General features: G+C 41.6%; 1 protein-coding gene across 4 annotated transcripts in view; it reads right to left on the bottom strand.

Annotated features, from left to right (window-relative positions):
- Positions 1 to 19,435, bottom strand: part of mapkbp1 (mitogen-activated protein kinase binding protein 1) — a 76,758-nt gene that overhangs the window by 51,269 nt on the left and 6,054 nt on the right. For all 4 annotated transcript variants that reach the window (XM_031828681.1, XM_031828680.1, XM_020488492.2 and 1 more), the window contains one exon: positions 9,275 to 9,366. In XM_031828681.1, coding sequence (XP_031684541.1) covers positions 9,275 to 9,366 — 92 coding nt within the window. The remainder of the gene's footprint in view (positions 1 to 9,274; positions 9,367 to 19,435) is intronic.

Here is a 19,435-nt window from a genome sequence, read left to right as displayed (position 1 = left end):
AGCACCCGATGTCACAGGAAGGCAAAAAGAACATCAAAGCTGGGACCGAGAGACTGAAAAACAGCTTCTATCTCCAGGTCATCAGACTGTTAAACAGCCATCACTGACTAAGAGAGGCTGCTGCCTACATATAGACTCAAATCATTGGCCACTTTAATAAATGGATCACTAGTCCATTTAAATCATGTTTACATAGCTTACATTACTCATCTCATATGTATATATAGTTGAAGTCGGAAGTTTACATACACCGTAGCCAAAAACATTTAAACTCCGTTTTTTTCACAATTCCTGACATTAAATCTGAGTAAAAATTCCCTTTCTTAGGTCAGATAGGATCACCACTTTATTTTAAGAATGTGAAATGTCTGAATAATAGTCGAGAGAATGATTCATTTCAGCTTTTATTTCTTTCATTACATTCCCAGTGGGTCAGAAGTTTACATACACTCAATTAGTATTTGGTAGCATTGCCTTTAAATTGTTTAACTTGGGTCAAACGTTTCGGGTAGCCTTCCACAAGCTTCCCCCAATAAATTGGGTGAATTTTGGCCCATTCCTCCTGACAAAGCTGGTGTAACTGAGTCAGGTTTGTAGGCCTTCTTGCTCGCACACGCTTTTTCAGTATGCCCACAAATGTTCTATGGGATTGAGGTCAGGGCTTTGTGATGGCTACTCTAATACCTTGACTTCATTGTCCTTAAGCCATTTTGCCATTTGGAAGACCCATTTGCGACCAAGATTGAACTTCCTGACTGATGTCTTGAAATGTTGCTTCAATATATCCACATAATTTTCCTGCCTCATAATGCCATCTATTTTGTGAAGTGCACCAGTCCCTCCTGCAGCAAAGCATCACCACAACATGATGCTGCCACCCTCGTGCTTCACGATTGGGATAGTGTTCTTCGGCTTGCAAGCCTCCCCCTTTTCCTCCAAACATAACGATGGTCAATATGGCCAAACAGTTATATTTTTGTTTCATCAGACCAGAGGACATTTCTCCAAAAAGTACGATCTTTGTCCCCATGTGCAGTCGCAAACCGTAGTCTGGCTTTTTTTATGGCGGTTTTGGAGCAGTGGCTTCTTCCTTGCTGAGCAGCCTTTCGGGTTATGTCGATATAGGACTCGTTTTACTGTGGAAATAGATACTTTTGTACCTGTTTCCTCCAGCATCTTCACAAGGTTCCTTTGCTGTTGTTCTGGGATTGATTTGCACTTTTCGCATCAAAGTACGTTCATCTCTAAGAGACAGAATGCGTCTGCTTCTTGAGCAGTTATGACAGCTGCGTGGTCCCATGGTGTTTATACTTGCGTACTATTGTTTGTACAGATGAACGTGGTACCTTCAGGCGTTTGGAAATTGTTCCCAAGGATGAACCAGACTTGTGGAGGTCTACAATTTGTTTCTGAGGTCTTTTCTGGTTTCTTTTGATTTTCCCATGATGTCAAGCAAAGAAGCACTGAGTTTGAAGGTAGGCCTTGAAATACATCCACAGGTACCTCCAATTGACTCAAATTATGTAAATTAGCCTATCAGAAGCTTCTAAAGCCATGATATAATTTTATGTAATTTTCCAAGCTGTTTAAAGGCACTGTCAAAGGCACAGTCAACTTAGTGTATGTAATCTTCTGGCCCACTGGAATTGTGACACAGTGAATTATAAGTGAAATAATCTGTCTGTAAACAATTATTGGAAAAATGACTTGTGTCATGTACAAAGTAGATGCACTAACTGACTTGCCAAAACCATAGTTTGTTAACAAGAAATGTGTGGAGTGGTGGAAAAACGGGATTTAATGACTCCAACCTAAGTGTATGTAAACTTCCGACTTCAACTGTAATGTATTTTAAACCATCTATTCCATCTTGCCTATGCAGCTCAGCCATCGCTCATCCATATATTTATAGGTACATATTCTTATTCCATCTCTTTACATTTGTGTGTACAAGGTAGTTATTGTGGAATTGTTACACTACTTGTTAGATATTACTGCACTGTCGGAACTAGAAGCACAAGCATTTCGATACACTCGCATTAACATCTGCTAACCATGTGAATGTGACCAATAAAATTTGATTTGAGGCTTTCCCTCCCCTGGTCCATGGCTGTGTGTGGAGCAGGAGGGGATAGGTTGTATATAAATAATGGGAACATTACAGTAACTGGCCAGCAGCCAGCCAGCCAGCTCTCCTGCCTGGCACGGTGTAAAAATAAAACAACAGTGAGAGAGAACGAGAGAGAGAAAGAGAATCAGGATGCACCCCAAATAGCACCCTATTCCCTTTGTAGGACACTACTTTTGACCAGAGCCCTTTAACGTAGTGCACTATAATGTAGAGATTCGGGTGCTATTTGGGACACAAGCTCAGTCAATGATTGATTACCTAGGCCCCCGGAGCGTGTTTTAGGCTGCCTACTTGCTGGTGTCACATTCAGAGAGCAGCCAGAGGACTTGTGGGAAGACAGGACATGCAGGCCAGCTGGGCCGGAGGGAGGGAGACCCCACCACAGAACAACTCCTGTCCCTGTCCGCTGTGCTGTCATCTCATTCAATAGGTAGAAAAGAAGCTGCACGTTGCTGAGTGAGTGCACTACGATGTCAATTCCTTCAATGCCTTGGTGGTCATCTGGTTTGTGCTTTAAAAGCCTTCGTCAGCGGTAAAGGAATGCCTCATGGCTGTCTACTCTGTGGCATTACTTCAGCCAGAGCCACGGGGGTGGGAGGGGAATGATCTCATGTTTCAATATCCCATTACTCATCTCACCACAAACACTCCATATACTTCCGCCTTCCATAAATCCACTGGGGTTCACAGGGGAAGCGAGAAAGTTATTGAGTCGTTAGTATCTAGCATATCTATCCATCTATCTATAACATCATTATTGGATTGGAGTATGTATTTATATAGAGAATGTGATGGGATTGACAAACAGGGTTCAGATCAATGACCTTAGGAGGACGGCTGAGTAATCAAGGTGAGCATTCTCTCTCAGGCAAAATAATCCCCGTTCTCTTTCACACAGGGCAGACTGCAGTACTAGGCCAGCACAAACTGTCGACTGCTATCCTGTTTTGTCTATCCCAGGCACTGCTGTTCATCCTGTGTCTGCAAGCACAGTCAAATAAACACAGTTGGCTATTTATTAGCAAAGCCATGAATCAGAAATTCACAGTATCTCTTGAAGAATATGAGCTGCACTCCCTCCTTTGCAAGCTGGAGTGCTTGGTAGACAAAATTGCATGACTACAGTAACATGACTACAATTAAGCTAAGCATTACGAAAGGTCTTATGCTTTCGTCAGACTAAGCATGTTTTCCCCAACTAGAAAAGAACACTACTTTGCAGACATTGAATGTATCCCAAATGGCACCCTATTCCCTATATAGATCTCTGGTCAAAAGGAGTGCACTATGTGTCCTAATCAATAGCTAAACAGCATATAGGGTGCCATTTGGGACACAATACAGTACCAGTCAAAAGTTTGGACACATACTCATTCAAGGGTTTTTCTGTATTTTTACATTGTAGCATAATAGTGAAGACATCAAAACTATGAAATAACACATATGGAATCATGCAGTAACAAAAAATGATTTAACAAATCAAAATATATCTCATATTTGTGATTCTTCGAAGTAGCCCCCCTTTGCCTCCATGACAGCTTTGCACACTCTTGGCATTCTCTCAACCAGCTTTATGAGGTAGTCACCTGGAATGCATTTCAATTAACAGGTGTGCCTTGTTAAAAGTGGAATTTCTTTCCTTCTTAATGCATTTGAGCCAATAAGTTATGTTGTGACAAGGTAGGGGTGGTATACAGAAGATAGGCCTATTTGGTAAAAGACCATGTCCATATTATGGCAAGAACAGCTCAAATAAGCAAAGAGAAACGACCGTCCATCATTACAGACATGAAGGTCAGTCAATGTGGTACATTTCAAGAACTTCAAGTGCAGTTACAAAAACCATCAAGCGCTATGATGAAACTGGCTCTCATGAGGACCGCCACAGGAAAAGAAGACGCAGAGCTACATCTGCTGCAGAGGATAAATTCATTAGAGTTACCAGACTCAGAAATTGCAGCCCAAATAAATGCTTCACAGAGTTCAAGTAACAGACACATCTCAACATCATCTGTCCAGAGGAGACTGCATGAATAAGGCCTCCATGGTCGAATTGCTGCAAAGAAACGACTACTAAAAGGACATCGATGAGAAGAAGAGACTTGCTTGGGCCAAAAAACATGAGCAATGGACAGTAGCCCGGTGGAACTCTGTCCTTTGGTTTGATGAGTCCAAATGTGCGATTTTTGGTTCCAACAGCCGTGTCTTTGTGAGATACAGAGTAGGTGAATGGATGATCTCTGCATGTGTGGTTCCCACCATGAAGCATGGAGGAGGAGGTGTGATGGTACTTTGCTGGTGACACTGTCAGGATTTATTTAGAATTCAAGGCACACTTAACCAGCATGGCTACCACAGCATTCTACAGTGATACGCCATCCCACCTGGTTTGCCCTTAGTGGGGCTATCATTTGTTTTTCAAATGGACAATGGCCAAGAAGGAGAATGATGGAGTGCTGAATCAGATGACCTGGCCTCCACAATCACCCAACCTCAACGAAATTGAGATGGTTTGGATTGAGTTGGACTGCAGAGTGAAGGATAAGCAGCCAACAAGTGCTCAGCATATGTTGGAACTCCTTCAAGACTGTTGGAAAAGCATTCCAGGTAAAGCTGGTTGAGAGAATGCCAAGAGTGTGCAAAGCTGTCATCAAGGCAAAGGGTGGCTACTTTGAAGAATCTAAAATATATTTAGATTTGTTTAACACTTTTTTGGTTACTACATGATTCCATATGTGTTATTTCACAGTTTTGATGTCTTCACTATTATTCTACACTGTAGAAAACAGCAAATATAAAGAAAAACCCTGGAATGAGTAGGTGTGTCCAAACGTTTGACTGCTTCTGTACTTTCACAGCAATAAAACTATTTCTGTCCAACATGGTAGCAAGCACATAATCTTGTGAAAGTATTCTGACTTCACAGCAATATAAATCAAATATTTACTTATCCGACAGGTTAAGTCATAGGCGCCTTCAGAATGTGCGGTCTACATTGGGTCTACTGGTATATTTGAGAGGCCATCGTTCAAAAATCATTTGAAAAACAAGTTAAAAGAAGAGCCTATACCTATGGCTAATTCAGGGTAGGCTGAGTAAAAGTATTGCCACACGGTTACTACCATCATCATCAGTCACCTATCAGCCATCTGGTGGGTTGGTTTAGCAGACTGACAGGTGGTCAAGACTCTGAGATGAGAAAGCCCCGCAGGGTCTGTGGCGTCAACAAGGAGGGGATATCAGTTTCCTTCCAACCCAAGAGAGGAGAGACAAAGACCACCCTCCAATCTGCCAGTCCACTCCAGACCCTCCCCCTCCCCCCCAAGCTGATACTGTCTTATTTCTCATCCTCTGTTCATGCTGAGACAGACTGGACAACCTTGTTGTTAATCTGCCCGTACTGCAAGTTTCCTGTCCTGTCTGCCCAGTACGGCCAGAGTAAGTGGCTAACAATGATGGTGATATCTAGTGTTTCCCTGAGCTCTGTGCCAGCTATGCTGCTTAAATCTGCTGAAACCCTGAAGGCAGCACACTGTAGCTGTCCAAATGTTGGCATGTATTAAATGTATTGCATCGGAGCCATGAGAGTGTGCAGCTTTTCTTTTCTAAGTCAACCAATAAGAGAGACTACAGAAGAGACCGGCATACAGTAGCCTTCATAAAGAGGAAGGTAGAGCTCATGGGAGCCAAATATTTAATGCCTCAGGATTCAGGCTATTCTTAGTAGTCGAAGCATTCATTTGAGCTGTATTTTTGTATTCTCCTCTGCATTTCTTATTTTGTCCATCCATTGCCTTAAGTCTTTACGGCATCCTTCTGAGAATACAGCAGGCTCATTTGCAAGCTTGCAGTTACAAAGGCTCAGGCTGTAGTAAGACCCTCCAGCAGAGAGCTGCAATGCAGCACAGAGGCAGAGCAGAGCCCACTCCTCTTCTCCGGAGCAGAGTGGTCTAAGGAGTATTCCCCTCACACATACGCACATGCAACCCCCCCCCCACACACACACACACACACACAGTGCTACTACTGACCCAGTTTGCTGCAGTGCGGTCAGGACGAGGGTCTGTGGCACACATCTATTCATGCATGTTAGATTTATCCAGCAGTAGGACATTTAATTCTCACTGAGGACATTTATTCCACATCACTAGACATGCCATCAGAGGTCTCTTCACAGTCCCCAAGTCCAACACATATTTTCGGCAAGGCAATGCACAGTATTATAAGGAGCGATGATCGCATGGATCTCCCATTACTCAAGCAAAAAGCAAAATTTGATGTAAAAAAATATAAAACATCTCATGGCACATTAGGGACTGAAAAAATGACACACAAACACAAGCACACACACGATCTAACACACACAATCTTTAGTTGTATTGTTTGTAAATCATTGTATTTAAACGTGAGACAGTTGTTCTCCATCAGTGTTTTGTTGCTCGTCGTGTTTTATGTTTTTGTGTGGATCCCAGGAAGAATAGCTGCTGCTTCGGCAAAAGGATTCAAATTAACCAATACACGACAGATGCTGCTTCAGAGGACCCAGCCATACATTCATTCAAACCCCATACAGTACTATCCTGTTCAATAATCGCACATATCGGATCGGGTGTGTTCGTAAATTCACACTGGAGTGCCATTTGCTCCATCTCTGCTAGGGCGAGCTGGTTAGGCTGTTTTCATGTTATCCAGAGCGTTGGTGACTGTAACTGTACTACCGCTGGCAACAATTTAATCACGCTTTTTTGCCAACGTTTACTGACAGCGGCCATATTCAACGGGTGTTGAGCGTTCATAAATTCATCAGTTATTCTGCGCTCTGACACACTCAGACGAGAGAGCTCTGAAATCGGAGTAGATAGCCAAAGTAAATTTACGAACGCACCCATCATTCTAGGTTGCACTGTATATATAGCACAATGGAAATTGACCTAAAGTGTGCTGCATTTAGGTTCTGCCATAAATGTTCTTACAATAAAGAAAAGGTGTCATTTAAGACATTTGCAGCAAATGCTCATATCCTTCAGTCATCATAGACCAAACTAGTTGTACAACAAGGCCATTGTAAATCAAACAAATATCCTCCCTCGCCACACACTCAGCATTCAACAAATTGGGATCCTGATATTCCAGTTTCCCCATACCCACAAAGATGACTGTGCTGTACGGATGCGCGTCTTGATGATAAAACCAGCCGGCCCTGGGGGCCTATCAGTTATGAAACCACATAGGATTCATGTACGGAAACCACATAGGATTCATAACATCATGTGCCAGTAGAATGGAACAGTCCCACAATGATATAAGGCTACTTACTACTACAACAACACTACAGACAGACTAGAGTAAGGCTTGGCATAGACAATCTCCTGTTTCTGCAGCCTAAAGCAGCTTGATGTAGGCTACAAGTACACCCCCTTGGACAGGGGGGTGTACTGAAGAATATGAGCAGGTAGAGCTAGTAAACCATTACTATATAGCCTAATGTTTTACTCATAAAAAGGGATACATCTATGGGGACCAGACCAGTTCATCTTTAATTAATTAATAGCTTTTTGCCAAGATGTAATTTGTGTAGCTGTGCACAGGCACATCCAGTACCAGTCAAAAGTTTGGACACACCTACTCATTCAAGGGTTTTTCTTTATTTTGACTGTTTTCTACAGTGTAGAATAATAGTGAAGACATCAAAACTATGGAATAACACATATGTAGAAAACAAAAAGTGTTAAACAAATCAAATATATTTAAGATTTTAGATTCTTCAAAGTAGCCACACTTTGCCTTATTGACAGCTTTGCACATTCTTGGCATTCTCTCAACCAGCTTCACCTGGAATGCTTTTCCAAGTGTCTTGAAGGAGTCCCAACATATTCTGAGCACTTGTTGGCTGCTTTTCCTTCACTCTGCGGTCTACCTCATCCCAAACCATCTCAATTTGGTTGAGGTCGGGTGATTGTGGAGGCCAGGTCATCTGATGCAGCACTCCATCATTCTCCTTCTTGGTCAAATAGCTCTTACATAGCCTGGAGGTGTGGTGGGTCATTGTCCTGTTGAAAAACAAATTATAGTCCCACTAAGCGCAAATCAGATGGGATGTCGATTCGCTGCAGAATTCTGTGGTAGCCATGCTGGTTAAGTGTGCCTTGAATTCTAAATAAATTCTGACAGTGTCACCAAGTTCCCCCACACCATCACACCTCCTCCTCCATGCTTCACGGTGGGAACCACACATGCAGAGATCATCCATTCACCTACTCTGTATCTCACAAAGACACAGCTGTTGGAACCAAAAATCTCAAACTTGGACACATCAGACCAAAGGACAGATTTCCACCGGTCTAATGTCCATTGCTCATGTTTTTTGGCCCAAGCAAGTCTCTTCTTCTTATCGGTGTCCTTTAGTAGTGGTTTCTTTGCAGCAATTCGACCATGAAGGCCTGATTCTCACAGTCTCCTCTGGACAGTTGATGTTGAGAGGTGCTGTTCTCTGTGAAGGTTTTGTTTCTCTTAACAGGAAAAGAAAACACCAGCAGATTCACTGGGCATACATTACATAGTTGGAGAAGCAATTCTCCAAGCTGCAGCTTCCTACTAATTGTCATACATAGACAACTGATACCTTATACTGATTGTTGGGGTGGGATTTGCATGGGGTGGCTTCAGAATTTATTTGGGTATTCATAATTTCTTACCCATTGGTAGGAAGAAGTTTGGTCCAAATCAGATGTTGGGTACTGTATTTACTGAATATTATCTGAATCCTATAAATTAAAATGCAATAAATGTAATTAATATTAGCTTAATTTCTCAGAGACAAAATGTTATTTTAATAAAATAATGTTTAGGAATGCTAACTACAGAAACCATTTTTAAATAATCTGATATGGTGGGTGTCATGGCTTGCTGAAATGACATGGAAAGACAACAGAAAAAAGAACAACAAACATTGCATTGAAGTTGACTAAACAAGTAGCAGAAGGACAAGATGTGGGAATTTAAACAAGGTGCAGGACTAGGCATACACAGTCAACGTATTCCCTGTACTACTACACATTCATTGTCACGTATTTCTGTGGATTTCTCCACAAATTAGGTGCAGTTGTTGGGTGTGGTTTTGGTGTGTTCACCACGGTCACTCACCCAGCTGGGTAGGCCACTAGTCCGGAGCGAGGGTCGCAGGCCAAAGCACGGTTCCCAAATGCTGTGATCCCCAGCACCTTCTCTAATGTGACCTGAGAAATAAATAACACAAAGCTTATTACATCTCCACAATAAAATGAATGGAAACACACATTACATTACACCATGTTGTTAAATAATTCATACACAAACTACAGACCAAATGTGTGGTATGTTGCTAAATGAAAGCAGGTGATCCTAATGTTTTGTACACGCATAATGATTTGCGTGTCATTGTGGCAGTATGGGGAAAACACTGCATGAAACCATCAGCTGTAAAACACACATCCTCCCTCACACACTCTATCTGTCTCCTCCTCTCACATAAACACACATACCATTTTCTCTCCCACAAGCACATACACACACTGTTCCCAACTTTAAAAACGTTGGGCACCAAACAGAATGTAAGGAGCACCAGAAAGGGATAGATTGTTTTATATAGTTTAGGCTTACATTACATGCTTACCACACCACTCGCGTCGCATGTGTAGCAAAATAAATGTACAAATACATGCATTTCAATCATTGTACCCACACTGCTCGCACGCGTCAACGAGGTGCTAAAACAGAACTTGTTTCTACTTGTGACGCTTAACACTCTGCAAGTCCTGCATCTCCCATCTCCTCATTGGTTTTTAGGAGCATGTACCCACGTGCCATCTCCTCATTGGTTTTTAGGAGCATATACCCACGTGCCATCTCCTCATTGGTTTTTAGGAGCATGTACCAACGTAGGTGATTGAAAGATTAACTGAGGCCCACACTGCAGTCAAGTCGGTAGTGGTAATGTACCTTAAAGTTGGTTGCCAACCACCATATAAAGTCAAAAGAAGAAGAAGCCTGAATCAACATGTGCGTGGTAGCAGACCCTATTCTTTCTTCCAGTGCCAATCAAATTTGCCTCGATCTAATGTCAAGTTACCAGGCTGCTAGCTAGCTAGATAACATGACTGAACGGCGTTGTTTGTTATCAAACCAATAATTAGTGTCCAGGTATTAATAAGGTAGCTCCGGTTGTATGGGTCATTGTCACGAGAATTATGTTCTCAATGTTCATAAACCAATTCAATTAAACTACTCAGTCTGCTATATCAGGATTTGTAAGATACTGGCCCAGTCTACAATAGTCATTCACGGGAACGTTCTAAAGTCAAGAATACAAAACAATAAATGTTATACTCGCTTCTCACGCACACACATTCACACAAACATTAGCACACAATGTCCTGCTACGCACACACATTCACGCTAACATTAGCACACAATGCCCTGCTACGCACACACATTCACACTAACAGAAGGTATCCTACGCACATACTGTCTCACTACCCAGCCGACAGAGATTAGGGAGACCTTGAGACGTACTCCCCGTTCTCTCCCAAATCTCTAGTCAGGTCGGCGCCGAAGTTTGCTCAGACAGTCTGTCTTTAAAATACCATAAAGACAAACATTAGCTATATTGTTTGACCCTAATTCTGACTAGAACTACACATTTATTGATTATAATTTTATACATTCTAATCAATTCCATACAATTATATGGTTTCAGGGTGGAATATTCTAATAATTCAATTAACAGATAAATCCCATTGACAGTCATATTGTCTTAACCATTTGAGCTAGAGACGAGACTGTAAAGCACGCATGCCTGTCGCCAAACTGGTTTTCCTCCCTGGCACTGCAGCGTGACAGCGAACTTAGATTGGCCTGTGCTCTTGGTTATATCAGGCCAATGTACCAACTTTGCTCGCTCTGTGTGCTGCTCCAATGTACAAATGTAATAACAGAAGACTGATCTGGGTCTGCATCCCCGCTCGCTATCACGGCTAAATTCTATTTTAAAAACTGATGAAGGAATAGGGGAGCAAGCGCCAGAGGGTAGATCGGTAGGGCCAAAACATTTAGTAGTATCCTCTGAAACTGTACTATAGTATTCTAACCCTAACCCCAAAGCAATACATTTTTGGTCCAATACAAATCCAATACAACACATTATTGTGTACCGCTCTCCATATTTTCAAGCACAGTGGTGGCTGCATCATGTTATGGGTAGGCTTGCAATCGTCAAGGACTGGGGGTCTATGGACCAAAGATCTATGGAATGGTCAAAATAAGTGCACTATGTGATGGAAACGGGTGTCATTTGGGATCCATCCACTAATGCTACTATAGGTTCAAGGCTACATACAGTGAGTAATCTTCTAGAGCTCCACTCACTGCCTTAGAAATAAATCAGCCCCAGGATAACAAGATCCACTCCTTACTTCCCTCGTATTCAAACAAAAGCGGCATATTCCTTTGTCTGACTCCCTACTCCAGAGTGCTTCACACTAAGCCAGTAGGCTGTCTGCAAAATATTTCCATCACCTCTTATTAGCCTACACCCTAAGAAAACAAATGAATGAAGCTCACTTCAATAATAAAACAACCACAGCAAGGCTGATGATGACTCACATTATGCATATATCATTAAGCAAAACTAAATACAGACAATAGGAAGAAGTAGCATAACTTCAATACATCCAGGCTGTGGAAGGACTATTTGACCAAGGAGAGTGGCCTGGCCTCCACAATCACCCGACCTCAACCCAATTGAGATGGTTTGAGATGAGTTGGACCGCAGAGTAAAGGAAAAGCAGCAAGTGCTAAGCATATGTGGGAACTCCTTCAACACTGTCGGAAAAGGATTCCTCATGAAGCTAGTTGAGAGAATGCCAAGAGTGTGCAAAGCTGCCATCAAGTCAAAGGGTGGCAACTTTAAATAATCTAAAGTGTAAAATATATTTTGATTTGTTTAACACCTTTTTGGTTACTACATGATTCCATGTGTTATTTCATAGTTTTGATGTCTTCACTATTATTCTACAATGTAGAAAATAGTCAAAATAAAGACAAACCCTTGAATGAGTAGGTGTGTCCAAACTTTCAACTGGTACTGTGTATATCATGGTGTACAAGACCCCTCTCTGATTCGCGCCTGTCTGAGTGGACTAATCTATTGTGGAGACCGCAGGGATGGCTCAGTGCTACTGAAATTGTATATGGTTATATTACATAAGAACATTGTTGCAACACTAATAAAAAATAAGATTATTTTATAACAAATGCGCTTTCTCCCGCGTTGGATAGTGGTCGCTGTCCGCGGTTCTGAAACACATCAGTGTGCTTTTGAATTGGCGCCTTTTCCTAGACCATGTTGCTATGTGCATAATAGCAAAGTTAACCCGCATATTGGTGTTGAGAACAATGCGGCGGAGGCAGCAGCAGAATGAGGAGTCTAGAAAACAACCCGTGCCTTATTGTCTAAGAAAAGTGAGTAGAGAGGAAACCAAAACTTAGTTAATAATCAACAGCCTAACTGATAAATGTGCCTGGCTTTATAAATCATCCATATATACTACCGTTCAAAAGTTTGGGGTCACTTAGAAATGTCTTTGTTTTTGAAAGAAAAGCACATTTTTTGTCCATTAAAATAACATCAAATTGATCAGAAATACAGTTTACACATTGTTAATGTTGTAAATAACTATTGTAGCTGGAAACGGCTGATTTTTCATGGAATATCTACATAGGCTTCAGAGGCCCATTATCAGCAACCATCCCTCCTATGTTCCACTGGCACATTGTGTTAGCTAATCCAAGTTTATAATTTTAAAAGGCTAATTGATCATTAGAAAACCCTTTTGCAATTATGTTAGCACAGCTGAAAACTGTTGTTCTGATTAAAGAAGCAGTAAACTGTCCTTCTTTAGACTAGTTGAGTATCTGGAGCATCAGTATTTGTGGCTTCGATTAGAGGCTCAAAATGGCCAGAAACAAAGTACTTTCTTCTGAAACTCGTCAGTCTATTCTTGTTCTGAGAAATGAAGGCTATTCCAATCGAGAAATTGCCAAGAAACTGAAGATCCTGTACAAAGCAGTACACTACTCCCTTCACAGAACAGCGCAAACTGGCTCTAACCAGAATAGAAAGAGGAGTGGGAGGCCCCGGTGCACAACTGAGCAAGAGGACAAGTACATTAGAGTGTCTAGTTTGAGAAACAGACGCCTCACAAGTCCTCAACACCAGTCTCAATGTCAACAGTGAAGAAGCGACTCTGGAATGCTTGCAAAGTGAGTTTGAGTTGCAAAGAAAAATACATATCTCAGACTGGCCAATGAAAATAAAAGATTAAGATGGGCAAAAGAACACAGACACTGGACAGAGGAAGATTGGAAAAAAAGTGTTATGGTCAGACAAATCTAAGTTTGAGGTGTTCGGATCACAAAGAAGAACATTTGTGAGACGCAGAAAAAATGAAAAGATGCTGGAGGAGTGCTTGACGCCATCTGTCAAGCATGGTGGAGGCAATGTGATGGTCTGGGGGTGCTTTGGTGGTAGTAAAGTGGGAGATTTGTACAGGGTAAAAGGGATCTTGAAGAAGGAAGGCAATCACTCCATTTTGCAATGCCATGCTATACCCTATGGACGGCACTTAATTGGAGCCAATTTCCTCTTGATCTGTTTCACCTGTCGTTGTGATTGTCTCCATCCCCCTCCAGGTGTCGCCCATCTTACCCATTATCCCGTGTATTTATTCCTATGTTCTCTGTTTGTCTGTTGCCAGTTCGTTTTGTTCGTCAAGCCTACCAGCGTTTTCTCCCTTGCTCCTGTCCTTGCTATAGTCTGTTTTCTTGTTTCCCGGTTTTGACCATTCCTGCCTGCCCTGACCCTGAGCCTGCCTGCCGTCCTGTACCTTCGCCCCACCTATCTGGATTACTGACCTCTGCCTGACCTGACCCTGAGCCTGCCTGCCGTCCTGTACCTTTGCCCCACCTATCTGGATTGCTGACCTGACCCTGAGCCTGCTTGCCGTCCTGTACCTTTGCCCCACCTATCTGGATTGCTGACCTCTGCCTGACCTGACCCTGAGCCTGCCTGCCGTCCTGTACCTTTGCCCCACCTATCTGGATTGCTGACCTGACCCTGAGCCTGCTTGCCGTCCTGTACCTTTGCCCCACCTATCTGGATTACTGACCTCTGCCTGACCTGACCCTGAGCCTGCCTGCCGTCCTGTACCTTTGCCCCACCTATCTGGATTGCTGACCTGACCCTGAGCCTGCTTGCCGTCCTGTACCTTTGCCCCACCTATCTGGATTGCTGACCTCTGCCTGACCTGACCCTGAGCCTGCCTGCCGTCCTGTACCTTTGCCCCACCTATCTGGATTGCTGACCTGACCCTGAGCCTGCTTGCCGTCCTGTACCTTTGCCCCACCTATCTGGATTACTGACCTCCGCCTGCTCTGACCCTGAGCCTGCCTGCCGTCCTGTACCCCACCTATCTGGATTGCTTACCTCTACCTGACCTGACCCTGAGCCTGCTTGCCGTCCTGTACATTCACCCCACCTATCTGGATTACTGACCTCTGCCTGCTCTGACCCTGAGGCTGCCTGCCGTCCTGTACCTTCACCCCACCTATCTGGATTACTGACTTTTGCCTGCCCTTGACCTGTCCTTTTGCCTGTCCCTGTTTCGAATAATAAACTTTTGTTATTTCGACACTGTCTGCACCTGGGTCTTACCTTAAACGTGGTACTACAACAGGACAATGACCCAAAGCACAGCTCCAAACTATGCAAGAACTATTTAGGGAAGAAGCAGTCAGCTGGTATTGTCTATAATGGAGTGGCCAGCACAGTCACCGGATCTCAACCCTATTGAGCTGTTGTGGGAGCAGCTTGACCATATGGTACGTAAGAAGTGCCCATCAAGCCAATACAACTTGTGGGAGGTGCTTCAGGGAGAGTGGGGTGAAATCTCTTCAGATTACCTCAACAAATTGACAACTAGAATGCCAAAGGTCTGCAAGGCTGTAATTGCTGCAAATGGAGGATTCGTTGATGAAAGCAAAGTTTGAAGGACACTATTATTTAAATTTAAAAAATCATTATTTATAACCTTGTCAACATCTTGACTATGTTTCCTATTCATTTTGCAACTAATTTCATGTATGTTTTCATGGAAAACAAGGACATCTCTAAGTGATCCCAAACATTTGAACGGTAGTGTATATCTACAGAAATAAGACAGATCCTGCTTCTGTTGCCTGTTTGAGTGTTAGTTTAATAGCCTACTGATTCCATGAGCACCAATTCCATTGTAAAGTAAACAATTTCACAGTCTTAATACCGTAACTTACTTAGGCCTATATTTTAATACTTACAGTATTTAGGATACTGGATCAAACATTCATTCGTTCATATCACAGCATCACACAGCATTTATGATTTGAAATGCAAATCAAGCATTTGTTTTAAAATTAAAATAAAGCGAGCCTTGAATAATTAGCTTAAACAATAAATAAATTGTTCCATTTTGGAAATTGCATTCACGAATGAACGTGACTGGTTTTAGTCTTTGCTGTAATAAAGGATTAGCAAAAAAACGTTACAACAAACTCTCTGGTACCAGTGGTGGTCGGTGCCATTTAAGATGGGGGAGGATAACTTTTTTTTAATGAGCATGGCCTTATTTCTATTACACCATATTGAATGACAGTAAATCATATTCCATTCAACCAGTTCAATGTAACATTGATAGGTTTAGGCAACTACATGATACTACAATTTTCCCTATACCCATCATGAGGTTGCTACAACCTAGCCTATGAATGAAAGTTTACATTGTAGGTGCACAGGTCGAGATCATTTTGAGTAATCAAGGTGACAAACAGCGACACATTCAAGACTGCCGTGGGCACTCTTGCCTGCATCTACCTGATCTAGGATCTAATCATTGATCCAACAGTTGCAAACAAGAGTTTCTATTGGACAAATTCAGGTATGTTTATCCCTGTCTCGTTCCGTTTGCTTCTGTTTAATTACGTTTTTCAACAGAATTGGCGCAATGAATACAACCCTGATTACACACAAACACAGCTAACTTTCATAGCAGCCACATACTAAAACCTTCTCGTTTCACCTTTTCCCTTTGCTTGTGGACTTCAGTGCACAACTCACCAGCTGTCTGTGACCAGGAGAAAAAAACCTTTCCAAGCCAAACCTTCATATGATGGTCGCTAACCACTACACACAGCCTACATTGTTGTCACCATCTTATCTAATGTCAGAGTCAACATAACTACTTCAACTAACGCATTAGTAAACCAGCTACAGTCACGCAGTACAGTGTGTACAGTTACAGTGTTGGATAGCCATAGCCAGCTAGCTAACATAGCATCCCTCTCTTTTTGAGCTGGATGTTTGAGTAGGCTAAATTAACTAGCTGCATTTTATGCTAGATAAGTAAGTGAAAAGAAAATACTACATAACAAAGCTCTCTTGCTTCTCCTTCATTTTTGAAGAAATTAATTTGTTTAAAAAGTTTTAGTATTGTAATTCTCTCTCTTTGAGTCAACTACTCAACATGTTATGTACTTCAGTGCTATCTAGCTGTAGCTTATACTTTCAGTACTAGATTAATTCTCTGATCCTTTGATTGAGTGGACAACATGTCAGTTCGTGCTGCAAGAGCTCTGATAGGTTGGTGGACGTCCTCCCGAAGTTGGCATAATTTCTGTGTAAGTCTATGGAAGGGGTGAGAACCGTGAGCCTCCTAGGTTTGTATTGAAGTCAATGTTGGAGGACAGAAGCTAGCTGTCCTCCAGCTACACCATGGCGCTACCCTCATTGCAAAACAGTGTGTTTAAATCAATTATTTGGTGATGTAAATATATTTAATATAGTTTTATCTAAAATCTATCACTATTTTTATATTTGGTCCTATTTTTCCTCCTCTGAGGAGCCTCCACTCTCTGGTACGCTTATAATGTATTTAATGTTCTACAACTAGTCAAATTCATTCCTCACATCCGACTTCACCTTTACCTCATGAGAAACCAGTAAACATTCCCTCGTTTCGGATTTATTTGTCACGTCCTCTGCCTCTATTTTATGGTGTTCGGAGTTTGTTATAACCAATTTATTGATGTGATTACGATATGCTATAGGTCAGGCCTTATTGGTCACGTACATGTGATGCATTAATGTGTCACGTAAAGAGAGCAATGGTTGAGGGAATAAGGAATGTTTTTCCTATACAAATGAGGGATTACGGTAACAAAACTTTTCAGTCAGAAATGGCTGTAATTATACTGCAGCTTAAGCAACACAGACAAAGCGAGAAACACTTTGATGTTCTGTGGTGGTCGCTGCAGCAGAGATAGCACGATAAACACTTTGATGTTCTGTGGTGGTCGCTGTAGCAGAGAAGAGAGAGAGACAACAGGTGCTAGTCACACAGTCACTCAATGTCTTTTTTTTGTAACACTTAATAAGTCTGAGCCAGGCCAGGCCCGGCCCAATCAAATCAATTACTGGTCGGACACTCTCTCGTCATTTGTGTGTCTTAATTATGTAATCCAACAGTGTGCTTAAAGCATCAGACAAGCTCAGTGTATATAGTTGATTTGTCTATATATGGAACAATACACGTTTTGACATTTCTACCAATCGATTGGTTGAAAGAACAGGCGACTCTTGGTCGACCAAGATTTATTTTAGTTGGAAACAGCCCTAAGCTAATTAAATGACTATCCGGATTACCTGCATTGATCCTTTTTAGAGGTTGACCGATTAATTGGCATGGCCGATTAATTAGGTCCGATTTCAAGTTTTCATAACAATCGGTAATCAGCCTTTTTGGACGCCGATGAGGGCCGATTACATTGCAATCCACGAGGAGACTGTTTGGTAGGCTGACCACCTGTTACACAAAAGGACCTGTGAGTAAGTTGCAAGCTAGCATTAAACTTAACTTGTAAAAAACAACAAATCTTAACATAATCACGAGTTAACTAAACATGGTTGATGATATCACTAGGATAACTAGCTTGTCCTGCGTTGCATATAATCAATGCGGTGCCTGTTAATTTGTCATCAAATCACAGCCTACTTCAACTTTGCCAAACGGGTGACGATTTAACAAAAGCACATTCGTGAAAAAAGCACAATCGTTGCACAAATGTACCTCACCATAAACATCAATGCCTTTCTTAAAATCAATACACAGAAGTATACATTTTAAAACCTGCATATTTAGTTAAATGAAATGCATGTTAGCAGGCAATATTAACTAGAGAAATTGTCACTTCTCTTGCGTTCACAGTGCAAGCAGAGTCAGGGTATATGCAGCAGTTTGGGCCGCCTGGCTCGTTGCAAACTGTGTGAAGACCATTTTTTCCTAACAAAGACAGTAATTAATTTGCCAGAATTTTACATAATTATTACATAACATTGAAGGTTGTGCAATGTAACAGCAATATTTACACTTAGGGTTGCCACCCGTTCGATAAAATATGTAACGGTTCCGTATTTCACTGAAAGAATAAACGTTTTGTTTTCGAAATTATAGTTTCATGATTTTACCATATTAATGACCAAAGGCTCGCATTTGTGTGTTTATTATATTAGAATTAAGTCTATGATTTGATATTTGATAGAGCAGTCTGACTGAGCGATAGTAGGCAGCAGCAGGCTCGTAAACATTCATTCAAACAGCACTTTACCGCGTTTGCCATCAGCTCTTAGCAATGCTTGAACCATAGCGCTGTTTATGACTTCAAGCCTATCAACTCCCATGATTAGGCTGGCAATACTAAAGTGCATATAAGAACATCCAATAGTCAAAGTTATATGAAATACAAATGGTATAGAGAGAAATAGTCGACGCGTCATAATTCCTATAATAATGACAACCTAAAACTTCTTAACTGGGAATATTGAAGACTCATGTTAAAAAGGAACCACCAGCTTTCACATGTTCTCATGTTCTGAGCAAGGAACTTAAACGTTAGCTTTTTTACATGGCACATTTTGCACTTTTACTTTCTTCTCCAACACTGTGTTTTTGCATTATTTAAACCAAATTGAACATGTTTCATTATTTATTTGAGGCTAAATTGATTTTATGTATTATATTAAGTTAAAATAGACGTTTTCATTGTTCATTCAGTATTGTTGTAATTGTCATAATTACTTACATATATACAGTATATCACAAAAGTGAGTAAACCCCTCACATTTTTGTAAATATTTGGTATATCTTTTCATGTGACAACACTGACAATGTAAGTGTACGG

The sequence above is a fragment of the Oncorhynchus kisutch genome, linkage group LG7, assembly GCF_002021735.2.
Source record: "Oncorhynchus kisutch isolate 150728-3 linkage group LG7, Okis_V2, whole genome shotgun sequence".
NCBI classification, from domain to species: Eukaryota; Metazoa; Chordata; class Actinopteri; order Salmoniformes; family Salmonidae; genus Oncorhynchus; species Oncorhynchus kisutch.
Note: the sequence above shows the minus strand (reverse complement) of the source record. Positions and strands in the feature narration are given on the sequence as shown.